This window comes from Dermacentor silvarum, chromosome 4 (assembly GCF_013339745.2).
Source record: "Dermacentor silvarum isolate Dsil-2018 chromosome 4, BIME_Dsil_1.4, whole genome shotgun sequence".
Classification (NCBI taxonomy): Eukaryota; Metazoa; Arthropoda; class Arachnida; order Ixodida; family Ixodidae; genus Dermacentor; species Dermacentor silvarum.
In genome coordinates this window covers 178,556,346-178,569,915 of record NC_051157.2, presented here as the reverse complement: position 1 = coordinate 178,569,915, position 13,570 = coordinate 178,556,346, and the positions used below count along the sequence as shown (strand labels likewise).

The window sequence follows — 13,570 nt, the reverse complement described above, 5'->3', positions numbered from 1 at the left end:
TGCGGTGACGTTGTGTCCAATACGCCACCTGTTTCACAGCGTCGTCGCTGCGCTCTCACCCCCCTGTCACATCGAAATGTCATAGTTTAAAACCGGCGAGCCGACAGGAGCTGGATGGTAGAGATTTATTTAACGCGCTCGCAGAAAGAGATTGCGTGTTGTAATAACGCACATGCGAGCACAAGCCGAAGTCTTATGCTCAATAGGAAAAAAAAAACAGAAGGCGGTTGCCGCAGCCCCAACACATATGCTTACAGACCACGCGCAGACAGCGCGTTTTTTTTTTTTTTTTTTTTTTTGCCGTTGTCGCGCCTGGCTAACTGTCTACTTGCTTTTTTTACGATCTCTTCGCCGCAAGCACAGTCGTGCAGACGAACGGAGATGTGCCTAAGGTGTCGATTACTCACAGTGTAGAATGCGGTAGCGGTCAAATCCGGCCTCGCGAAGCTTTCGAGCCAGAAAGCACCTGTGGACCCTTCTGCAACTGGCCTGCTGAACGGCGAGCAGACAGCACGCCACGCAGACAACAGCCAGGAGTGCGGCAGGAGTCGGCGTCTTGTTCTTCGGTACCGGCATTTTGATGCGTCGACGAATGCATGTAAGCGGCGCTTGTTACTTTGTACGCTCAACAGCTACGCGCCGCGTCCGCACGCCGCACGGCACAGCGCACGGTGGTCGTCTGCTCGTTCCAGTGGGAAAAACGGCCAAACGTCACCCGCATATTTCCCCGCAAAGTGTGCGTCCGAAGAAGCGGCTATTTTGCGTAGAAATAGTCACATAGATACAAGGTCTTTGTTGCCGTTTAAGTAGCGATTAGGCGGAAACTGCCTGGACCGGAGACGTTCCATAAAAAATGCACTTTCGGGGCGTATTGCGCATGCGCAGGTGCCGTGAGCGGGCGGCCCACAGGAGACCGGCTGATCAAACACACTCGTCCCGCTATCAGCCGACGAAAGGCACAAATAAAAAGGCCCAGAACGCCACGCAGAGTGATGCTGGTGTGGCTGGGGACGCAAGTAAAAAATTAAACAAAACTTCCAATGATAAAAAAAAGTGACTGGGAGAGATTGGCAGAAGTAGTTTGCGTGACCCTACATCATTATTGTGCACGCTAGCTACTGCATTGAGACGGCATGGAAAATAAACGAAATTAAATACTGTTCTATCGATTGCGTCAGCCCATGTCATTGTGAAACGTCGAGTCTTTTGAGTTCTTTCACAATTAGGAGCCATTTCAGACTATATTATGGCAAAAAATTGCGCAAAGGTTTAGACAATAGCTATACTAATAGCATTTCGTACTTTTTAAATGCGTAAGCATTTCTATGCCTACCCAACGAGGAAACCCATCCATCAATGGGTCACGTAAGACGAACCGCTATGAAGAAATTATTGTATAAAACAAAATAAACTGGAAAGAACAAAGCATTGGGGGTGGCGAGTTTCGAACGTCCAAGCCGAGTGTCTTACATGGCTAAATACCCATTTTTTATTGCATAGAACTATGAGTAGTTTCATGTGAAAATTACTTACATTATATTTATACATACATGAAAAGCAAATGCACACAAGCTAGGCAGTCCAGGGAACGTTCAAGAACGGGCAACCAAACACAATCCACTCAGGAACGGGATCACCGTTTCCAACCACGCTACCTACTTGAGCAGCCTCTTCTCGAAAGACAGAACTTGTCGAGCGAGGTGACTCGGCATGCCTGTCGATCATTCGGCTTCTCCATAATGAATAGAGTCCCAATACCACAAGCAAATCATATGTTGTATTACTGATTGTCTTCTTGAAGGGAGAGAACTGGATACCATAAAATGTGAGATGAAATTCTTTTTCGATAGTTCGTTGTGATATGTCCCAAAAATAAAATGCGTCACGGCAAAGAATAAAGCAGTTTTTTTTTTTGTCTCGGGTTGATTGCAAAGTCTGCAATTTGTATTCCGAGGTAAATATAATCCTTTTTCATGAAGTGATGTTTTAACTGGCAGCGTGGAAGTGTGCAGCATAAAGAAAAATGTTTTTCCTGCTTGCGTTATACACATTCTGCGCACACGGCAAAGAACATCTTCACGAAATATACGGCTTTCGATACATCAGTGCACGGCACAGAGTATTTACCAGTGCTATATTTAACGACGTTCGATCAAAGCTAAAAAAGTATTCTAGAGTGAACCTGGCTTTCAAAAATGAAAAAGTGTTGACAAGTTCTTTTAGGAAGCCCCATAACAGCAGTGCTTGAGCAAAGTTTGTTGTTACAAAAGGAAGAGGGAGGTGTGAAGCACGACGTGTTCGATTAACCGCAAGAAGGAATTGATGACGAACGTGTTTCAGGTAAAATAATCGCATCACCAATTGTCGCACAAACAAATGTACAAAACTAAGGCCTCCCTTCTAAAGTGGAAAAAAAAAGATTGTCCCTTCCCATGGCTTCCCATGATGAACGCCAAATAAAACATGCGAATATTCTATGAAATGCCTGAATATGGATGCGAGACCAGTGCAAGACCTGCAGAACACAAAGAAGCTGAGAAGCAATAAATATATTGCATGCATTAGCGTTCGCGAAAATGAAGAGGTCACGTCCCTACCAGGTTGCCACCTTTCGACGGATAGTCATTATCGAGGTGGTCCAATCAGGTCCACTATTACGGAAATTATCGAGAGGCACACCAAGATATCGCAGCGAAGACTGATTCCAATGAATATTCGAGAATACAGAGGGAGTTAGAGCCTGTGTTTTTTTACTAGCTCCTGCAGTTTCACAGAAACGCAAGGTAGTGTTCATTGCCTGAGTAATACTGGGCTTGTTCATTAATATTGCCCCGTCAATGCTCGCCCTATTATCTTCTCGTAAGTGGGGCATAAGGGACATAAATTGATCAACTTTTCCTTTGTAACCACTCTGAAGCCTAACTGCAGTGAAAATATTTTTATAATGATCTTCAAATACGGTTATTATTTGCGACATTTCTGTGCATATGGAGCCAGCTGATTCAATTTGCAATAATTTCTTGGAAAGCGCGTATCGCTTTTCATCACCGAGAGCCCTTTTTGTGGGCTCCTCATCTGTGAAATGAGTTAGTTGTGCGTAAACGCACCATTGCTCCTCTGTACATCTTCCGTCTCATATTTCTTTATTTCTGCTCGAACTTTATTTATCTCATCGCTGTACAACACTGTCTCCAGGCTTTCGAAAGCGTGCAGCTTATGAAGTAGATCATAAAGATTATGTTTTCTGCATTTTTTCTTTGAAACAGCTCACATGAAATAGCAATCACCTCATTTTTTTACTCTTTGTTTGAATATCTCCCATTCAGCAAACAGTGGGAGCTGTCGACATTGTGTTATCTCTAGTAACAATTCTTTCACTTTGTTTACAATTTTTTCCTATCGAAAAAGTTGTGTGTTAAGTTTCGACAATTCCAGGTTTGGAGTAAACTTGCGAAACTTTCTGGGACCCCATCAAACAGCTACTAAAAAAATATGGGGTTTTACGTGCCAAAACCACGATCTGATTATGAGGCACGCCGAAGTGGGGGACTCCGGAAACTTGGACCACCTGGGGTTCTCTAACGTGTACCTAAATCTAAGTACAAGGGTGTTTTCGCATTTCGCGCCCATATCAAACAGCTACTAAACAGTGGTCTGTGAAAAATATAGGCTTCACGGCGTAGTTGCGAATGCGTAACCAGAGATTCCTCGAAACATACACACTATCAAGTCGAGCATGAGAGACGCTTGAAAAAACGTAAACCGCGCGCAAGCAGGCGTGTAGGCTCCCACGCCTATTAGATTGTGGTCTTCTGTTAATTGCTGAAGCAAAGTAGTACTTGCATCATAACACTTCGTTGAGTATGAATGATCTCCAGGATATCAAACACAGTTGAAGTCTCCCAAAACTACCAAATGTCTGTCAGTGTCAGGGAGCGGAGCAAAAGACAGGGACAAAGCCTTCCAGTCACTCACTCTTAGGGGAGCATAAACACAAATAAACCGCCAATTACGGGAACGAAAAGAGAGGTCACAACAAAGAAAGCTGCCTTCTCCATCAACACGTAGCGACAATGAAGCATAATTCAACTGCTTCCTAACTAACCAAAATCATCCAGCAGAAGCACCATATGCATGGCTAACGCACACCTCGTAATCTGGTTGAAAAGTTTGCAGCGCAAGGTTGGCATCGCTATAGAAGAAGCCTTGGTCTCTTGCACTGCACCAACGTCAATTTCATGCTGCCTAAGCCCGTGGAGTAACTGCTGCTGACGCCTTATACTCCGCAGCCCACGCACATTGAGTGTCGCTACACATAAGGGGACGGTGAAGGCGGTAGCCATTTTTCTCCCCTAAAGCTTTTGTTCTTCATCGCCCTTGGCCTCAGGTGAGTATGTGGTCTTGCTTACTTTGCACTTCTTTGTGGCACTCTCCTGACGACGATGACAAAACCGGCGCGGCAAAATATCACCAAGGGAGGGAACTCGTTCAGCACATCAAGGCACTTTCTAGGGTATCTGTACTGCACTCCCTGTTACTTCATCGTTGCATGGTGCGGGACGCTTCCTTGCCTGACTGCTGTCCATCGTCTCTTATTATTCCTTGTCGTAATCAGGGGCCTTTTCTTTAAGGTTTCCTAGGGCAAGTGTGCAAACCTAGTTATCCTGCCCTGTAGCTTCGATAGTATTCTTGGGCTGCTGTGATTGGTCGGCATTGGCTCTGGAGACTCCTGTTCGTCGACCCTGATGCCGCCTGTAGCTTCTGGGGTGGCATCGACTACCTCTGTAGCATCCCTGCATTGGCCCAGTTGTGGCTTTTCGGCGCTATATTGCCCACAACAAAGCTTACTGGCATAGGTCGATACGCAGGTGTCCGCCGAGTGACTGCAGGCATCTCGGCGTTCTCCATTGTCGACGGACGTGTCCCACGCGCTTGCAACGAAGGCACAGCTGAGGCCTACCGGGGATGTGGACATTTTATGGACACCAGGCACTGGTGTACATAAATTAACATAATGTGAGGTGACACATTACGGAGCTTACGGTGACAGTATACTTGAGCACCAAGAAAACCTCCCGGTTTGTCGTCACACACTGTGACGTGCACTAGTGCACCTCCACACCTCTCTACAGTCTTCCCCTGACCATACGCCTGGACACCTCAGCGCGTCGATGATTCAAGATGAGGTGGAAGCCATATTAACTTAAGCTTGATATTTCTATCTGCGGATCTATTACCATGCACGTCAGTCCTTTGACACGGAGCTCACCACAGGCGACGAGTTTCTGTTTCACCGCACTAGTAGCGCAGGTAACCATTTATACAAGTCTCATCTGATACTGTCCGACACCTATAATATCTGCAGTATTCACTATTTCAAGCAGAGCATCTTGGAAGTCAGGAGGACGGTATGGTCTGCCGCTCAAGTCCGCACGAAAGAAAATGGAATTCAAAACATCGTTAGCGGCTGGTTGAAGTTGGAGGACAACTTCGTAACTTGCATCTTCATTCAGAAACGGGCTGGATGATCATCGGCCTGGGACCGATACGCTGTTTCCAGCAAACAGCATTTTCGAGCACAGCCGTTCCACACGGCTTCTTCCTCTTCTTCCGAAGGTGAATGCTTGCCGAAGGTTAATAGAGAGAGAGAGAGAGAAATTTATTTACAGAAAGGCAGAGAGGTCGGCCTGAGCTGTAACTTGCTCTGGCCTGCTACTCTACACTGGGGAGAAGGGACGGGGAGGAAAAGGGCTGATGGATGATAATGATAAGAGGAGGAGGTGTGTATGTACAATTTTACAACGTTGTGGCATCTCTAAAGCCGTGCGTCTAGCCCAGTGGCTTGTAGAAAGACTAAAGCGGCACTGGTTATCATGGCTGCGCTGTTTTCATTGGGCCAAGGACCTAAAAGAAACTCGTCTGATAGGGGCCTCTTATGGACTTCTGCAATTGAAGAGAGCAGTTTCTGTCGTTCTTGCGCGTACGCGGGACAAACGCAAAATATATGGTCAAGTGTTTCTGGTACCTGGCAGTATTCACAATTGGGGCTAATGCCACTGCAACCAATCATATGTCTGTAACGATTCGTGAATGCGACACCAAGGCGTATCCGGTGCACGATGCTTGATTGGCTTCTTTTGAGCTTGTGAGGAATGCGGTATGTCATTTCTGGGCCCCATTTATGCACTCGGTTGTGTTGATGATCTGGTTGGGTCCAGTGCTGCAACGTACAATTGCGTATTACGCAACGAAGTAGGGCATTTGTGTCTGTCCGTGAGAATGGAATGCGTACTTCAGTCGCATTATTTGAAGCAGCTTTCGCTTCAGCGTCTGCCTGCTCGTTCTCTATCACACCACAGTGCGAAGGTATCCATTGAAAGGTGATAATATGGCGATTTCTATTTGCAAGGTCGAGAAGCTCTGCGATTTCTATAGCAATTGAATAATACGGGCCCCGCCTGAGAACAAAGTCAATGGTTTGAAGAGCTGGTTTGGAATCACAGAATATCGTCCATGCGCGAGGAGGCTCCTTGGAGAGAAAGCGAAGTGCCTCCCGGATAGCAGCAAGTTCTGCGGCAGTTGATGTTGTCCTATGGTCTAGTTTAAACTGCCGTGCGACGATCATATGAGGAATGACGAAGGCTGCAGTGGAGGCATATGGTGTGACATAGGCATCCGTAAACACGTGTATGGTATTACCGTACTTTGCATAAAGGTGACACAGAGTAAGCTGCTTAAGGCCAATGGATGCAATGGACGTCTTTTTTGTAATGCCGGGAATCTGCAGAGCAACAAACGGTTTAGGCAGAACCCATGGGGGTGTTATCGGAATACAGTCGGGAGAAAATCTTGACGGTACAATATTCTGATGACGCAATAGAATCCTTGAAAAGCTGCAACCTGGCTGTATGGCAGGGAGCGATGACAAAGGATGGTGTTTGTGTCGTGTCAACACGCGGAGGTGCAGTCGAAGAGGCTCGCAGATCAAGTATACAGCAATCGGGCAAGCACGAGCTTCCGCTATAGTTCCATTGGTTGACGTGCATCGTGGGAGGCCCAAACATGTGCGCAATGCTAGAGCTTGAATGCTCTCCAGTGTGCGCACACAACTAAGTCCCATGCTGGAGAGCGCTGGCATGCTGTACCGTATATATCCTATGAATAGCGCTTGGTACAGTTGAAGTAGCGATGACTCCGAAGGGCCCCATCTTGTTCCTGCAACGACGCGAAGGACGTGAACGAAACTCTTCAGCTTTGTCTTCATTGCAGCGACGTGTCTTGACCAAGATAATCCCCGGTCTATGACTACGCCAAGGAATTTGTGGTGTGTTACTGCAGGTATCGCTGTTCCATTAACAATTATGGGATACCTGGTCATTCGTTTTCGCGTGAATGCAATCACGGAACATTTTGCTGTTGAGAGCTGAAGGCCTTGACGCCGCAAATATTTAGCTGTGATTGTCACTGCACGTTGGAGTCTAGCACGCATTTGGGGACGGGTAGCTCCAGATGCCCATATGCATATGTCGTCCGCATATGCGCTAATCTTTACCGTGTTAGGAAGTTCAGATGCAAGGCCAATCAGTGTAATATTGAAGAGAGTTGGACTGAGAACTCCCCCTTGTGGAACACCTCGGTGGATATCGTGCTGGCCAGTGTCGCCATCACTTGTCGACATGTACACGGTGCGGCCACTAAGATAGCTAACTATCCATGCATATAGCCGGCCACCGACGGCTAAATCTTCCAGTGCATCAAGGATTGCATAATGGAGAACATTGTCGTATGCACCCTTAATATCCAGGAAAACAGCTCCAACTAACCGGCGGCGACTTCTTTCCTGTTCAACAGTGGAGACCAAGTCGATAACACCGTCGATCGAAGAACGGCCTCTTCTGAATCCATTCATAAAATCAGGAAAGCAATTATTGCTCTCTAGGAACCACTCCATCCTTGACAAAACCATTCTTTCCATTACTTTGCCGACGCAACTGGCTAAGGCGATCGGTCTATAGGAGGAAAGCTCGTTAGGGCATTTCCCCGGTTTAAGTAATGCTACAATGCGACTGCACTTCCAACTATCTGGAACATTTCCAGACTCCCATGTGGCATTATAAAAAGATAGAAGGATACGTCGTGCTTCTGTGCCAAGATGGTGGAGTGCAGCGTATGTGATTCCGTCAGGTCCTGGTGCCGATGAGCGTCGGGAAGCAGAAATTGCAGCGTCAAGCTCTTGCATCGTAAAAGGTACTTCGAGTCGCTCATCAGGTGATGGGGGCGCGATGGTGACAAGCGATGAGCTCACTGCATTTGACGTGTCCACAATAAGTTTACAGTAGTCCTCTGCTACCTCCAATTCGGTCCGGCGTTGATGTAGAGCCACGGCACGGAATGGGTGTTTTTATTGGGGAGATGTCTGAAGACTTCGTATGACCCGCCAGATCTTGGATAGAGGTTGTCTCGGGTCTAGGGATCCACAGAATGCCCTCCAACGCTGTCTGTCAAGCTTGTCGAGATGACGAAGAACATGTCGTTGAGTTCGGCGACAGTTCGAAAGATCTAACGGTGATTTTGTTCTTCTGTATCGCCGTTCAGCGCGGCGACGGATTGCACGAAGGGCCTCATATTGTGTGTCGACCGATGATCTGTGTCTCGGTACGCTAACCTCTCTGGTTTTGTCCCGCAGGGTAGACGTAGTGATGCCCTCTATTGCGGATGGAGATGTCAGACTCTGACAGCCGGCATCGACACACGTCTTAAATAAAGTCCAGTCTGTTTGACGGATGCAACGTGAGGCTGAGTGGCGAAACCAGCTAAATTGAACATAAGTTGGGAGGTGGTCACTACCGTGAGTCTCTACATCCGTCGACCAGCTTGCTGAGGACAGAAGGCTCCTTGACACAAACGTTAGGTCGAGACAACTGCTGTAGGTTGTCCCACGAATAAATGTAGGAGATCCGTCATTGAGCACATATAATCCTTGACTGCACATAAAGTCGGCCAAAGTTTTGCCACGAGTATTCGTCATAGTGCTACCCCACAGGGGATGGTGTGCGTTGAAATCACCAATCACAATATGCGGACCTTGCGATGCTTGCAGCACAGACATCAGGTGCGAAGAATCAATCCTCGCTCTTGGGTGGATGTATCCTCCAATCACTGAGAACGTGCGCCATCTGTGCTTTATGGTAAGGCACACGTAATCGTTAGTAGTATGTGATGGGACGTCATGTCTGAAGTATACCAGATCATGACGTACACAAACTAATACTTTGCTTGAGGTTTGGTCGTTACGAGACCATATCTGGACATATCCAGAAATACGGAAAGAAGAATCCATATTAGGTTCACAGATAACAATAACTGGAAATTGGTACTTAAATACCCGCTGTCGGAAATCCGACAAACGACCACGTAAACCTCGAGCATTCCATTGCATAACAAGTGATTGTCGCATCCGTTCTTCAAAAATCATCGCCGTACTTGTTTAGTGAAGAACCACTAGAAGTGGTTCCAATACTTCAAGTAGCTGCACGGCAGCCTTAGCAGCCGGGGTATTTAGGCTGGAAAGAATCCTGCGCATTGAGCCCATCAAATTTTTCAGCATACTCTGGACGTCAATATCGTCCGTCTTTTCAATCTCTTCATTACGTGTAGGAGCGGTATATAAGGGGGTTCCCGCAGGCCTTGAAGGTAACGAGGGCCACTGAGCCTCCGATGTGTTTGGGGTCGATGACGAGTCGCCTTGCACTTTCGCAGAATATAAAGGCTTTGGGGCACGTGTGTCTTCATTCCTCACACGAGGAAGTGGTGGAGGCTGCACTTGAACCGTCGATCCTTCTACGCGAGGAACGCTGTGGTCCCGTTGACGTCGGTGCCGTGAACGGCGTCTGCGGCGGTGGATAGCCTTTGCCGCTTCCCTGTGCGTGGAATGGTCTCGAACCATCTTCTTCAGAATACCGATTTCATTCCTGATATTTGGGCATGGACATGTCTTGGGCATTGACCATCTTCTTCAGAATACCGATTTCATTCCTGATCTTTGGGCATTGACATGGACTGCACTGACATGTCCAATTTTCATACACTTATGACACTGTAACACCCTCGGCACGTAAGGGCGTACCGAATGCCTCACATAGCCAACCTTGACATGTGTTGGCAAAGTTTCCGATTGAAATATTAGTTTCACACATCGAGACCGCCCAAAACGGTGAAAGCTGAGCACAGGAGCCGACGATGACAGCAGCTTCGTGAGGTCAGCGTCTGTAATCTCAATGTCCACGTCGTAGATGACGCCTGTTGTCGCTTCCTTGCCGTATGTGAGGAATGCGCGAACGGGGATGCTTCCCAACTGAGTGATTTCTTTCAGTGTTTCCAGAATGGTCTGCGTATTGACTTCCACCGTAAGTATGTTCTTTCGATCGTTTATACGTATTTCTTCCACTTGACCAGGGGCAGTTCGATCAAAATATTCCGACAGGCTCTGCCTATTCAGCGAGTTGAAGTTGTACGCTGTCGTGGTTGGTACGTACGCCATAGTATATGACCGCTGGCCACTTGCCTTTTTCGTCGCCTGACGACTGGTCGGTGATGCCCTCCTTATCTTCCTCTTCAGACGTCTGCTTGACACCAAGGTAAAATCACTGTCCCAGCCCATATCTTCACCTGAGGAGCCATCAGATGACTCAAGCGGGACCATGCTGGGGTCGAAGCGGTCACTCACGTCGGATGCATAACGAAGTGGTCGTTCAGGACCCAATTGCTGGGCGGGGCTCGGGTCCCCCATTGCAGAGGACCACGTCCTCCAGTGTTCTTGCCACTGATTGCAGAAATCACCGAAGGTAGAATACAAAACACAAAGAGCTCGAAACTGAAGCTGCTCTCTACGATCACCGAAGGTTAATAAATTTAAACCATATGAATGCGTTATACCGGTGGTACAAAACAAATGTCATAACAGTTTCTATGAAGGCTTTGATAAAAGATTTTGTGTTGGAATAGATGCCACCTGACCACATGTAGAGCCGACTTGGAGCATTGTAGACATCAGGAGCTTCTTTGTTAACCTCCAAGTTACTGCCCCTCGAGAAAAACTTAAGGACCGCACAAAGAGCGATTGAACGAAAAATGTTAGGCCTAACGTTAAGAGACAAGAAGAGAGCGCTGTGCATCGGAGAAAACGGGGATAGCCGATATTTTAATTGACATTAAGAGAGAATAAATGGAGCTAGGCAGGCCATGTGATACGTAGAATCCATGGATAACTGGTGGATCATTAGAGTTACAGAATGGATACAAAGAGAAGGGAAGCGCAGTCGAGGTCGACAGAAAACTAGGTTGGGTGATGAAGTCAGAAAATTTGCAGCAGCAAGTTGGAATCAGCTAGCGCAAGACCAGGGTAATTGGAGATCGCAGGGAGATGCCTTCGTCCTGCAGTGGACATAATTATAGGCTGATGATGATGATCATGAGACATCAGAAAAATTCAGACCTTGCGAAGCTTTAATGCCAAACACGCCACATCCCCGACGTGTTTCAGTGGTCGCGGGATACGCCTTCCGTTGAGGCGTTCTTTCAGCGGCCGAAATGCCGCCGATCTCTAAGGGTTTATGCGCTTCGCGTCGCGCAACACTGAGACATAAGGAGTCAATCACTTGACAAGAATTATAAGGAGTGATGAGGGGTTATATGGGTCTCATCACGATTGACAATGGTTCGACGGGGATGGATAAGGTGCATAATAGCGATAAAGGTTGAGAATCGTTGGAGCAATTCTGGTAAGTTTAATACGCAGCGATAACGGTTAATAAGGGTCGGATCAAGTCTGATAAGATTGATAAGGACCGATAAGAGTTGATAAGGGTCGCATCATGTTCTATAAGGTTGATAACGACCAATGGGAGTTGATAAGGGTTGATGCTGGTCGGATTTTATTTATTTATATATACAGGGTGTTTCAGCTAACACTTTCAAAATTTATTTAAGGTTGCCTGTGGCAGATAGCCCAATTCTACTTAATGAGCTGGTCTACTCGAAGCGGCGGACATTACTTGCGCAGAAAATTTAAATGCATAATCTACTAATTAATAAAAATTAACTAATTAAGTTTTAACTAATTACCTGATGGCCCATATCGCAATCTACAAATTGTAGCCATGGAGTTCGCAAGGCGGATCCACTTGGAACGAATCCCCGGGATGACACCGCGTTCGAGATATTAATTCCCGAACTTTGCGAAGAAATGCATTGCCGTTCCAGTTAGTTTCTTAAAAAAACGTCGCTTTATGCATTTAAGCACAAAATTAACTGGAACGCCAATGCATTTCTCCGCAAAGTTCGGGAATTATTATCTCGAACGCGGTGTCATCCCGAGAATTCGTTCCAAGTGGATCCGCCTTGCGAACTCCATGGCTACAATTTGTAGATTGCGATATGGGCCATCAGGTAATTAGTTAAAAACTTAATTAGTTAATTTTTATTAATTAGTAGATTATGCATTTAAATTTTCTGCGCAAGTAATGTCCGCCGCTTCGAGTAGACCAGCTCATTAAGTAGAATTGGGCTATCAGCCACAGGCAACCTTAAATAAATTTTGAAAGTGTTCGCTGAAACACCCTGTATATATATATATATATATATATATATATATATATATATATATATAATATATACAGGGTGTTTCAGCGAACACTTTCAAAATTTATTTAAGGTTGTCTGTGGGAGATAGCCAAATTCTAGTTAATGAGCTGGTCTACTCGAAGAGGCGGACATTACTTGCACAAGAAATTGAAATGCATAATCGAATAATTAACAAAAATTCACTAATTAAGTTTTTAACTAATTGCCTGGTGGCCCATATTGCAATTTACATATTGTAGCCGTGGAGTTCGCAAGGCGGATCCACTTGGAACGAATTCTCAGGATGACACCAGTTTCGAGATATTAATTCCCGAACTTTGCGGAGAAATGCATTGGCGTTGCAGTTAATTTTGTGCTTCAATGCATAAAGCGACGTTTTCTTTAGAACCTAACTGGAACGCCAATGCATTTCTCCGCAAAGTTCGGGAATTAATATCTCGAAACTGGTGTCATCCCGAGAATTCGTTCCAAGTGGATCCGCCTTGCGAACTCCACGGCTACAATTTGTAAATTGCAATGTGGGCCATCAAGCAATTAGTTAAAAACTTAATTAGTGAATTTCTGTTAATTATTTGATTATGCATTTCAATTTCTTGTGCAAGTAATGTCCGCCTCTTCGAGTAGACCAGCTCATAAACTCGAATTGTGCTATCTGCCACAGGCAACGTTTAAGAATTTTTGAAAGTGTTCGGTGAAACACCCTGTATATATATATATATATATATATATATATATATATATATACGTGGAGGCGTGGAGCAGAGGTAGAATACACGGCTTCAAATCTGAAGGTCGTAAGTTCGAATCCTACTCCAGTCCACCACATTTTCAGGCATGGAGTGGTGCCTGACACCGGCAAGAAAAATATATTGCCGAGAGCTAGTGGGGCTATACTAGTTCAGGTGCAACCAAACTAGGAAGGCCCACT

At 46.0% G+C, this 13,570-nt stretch overlaps 1 protein-coding gene across 1 annotated transcript in view; it reads left to right on the top strand.

The window, feature by feature from the left end:
- Positions 1-318: 318 nt before the first annotated feature.
- Positions 319-13,570, top strand: part of LOC119450786 (mediator of RNA polymerase II transcription subunit 30) — a 164,350-nt gene continuing 151,098 nt past the window's right edge. The window contains exon 1 of the mRNA XM_049666236.1: positions 319-598. Within this exon, the coding sequence (XP_049522193.1) occupies positions 581-598 (18 nt within the window). The 5' untranslated portion in view covers positions 319-580. The remainder of the gene's footprint in view (positions 599-13,570) is intronic.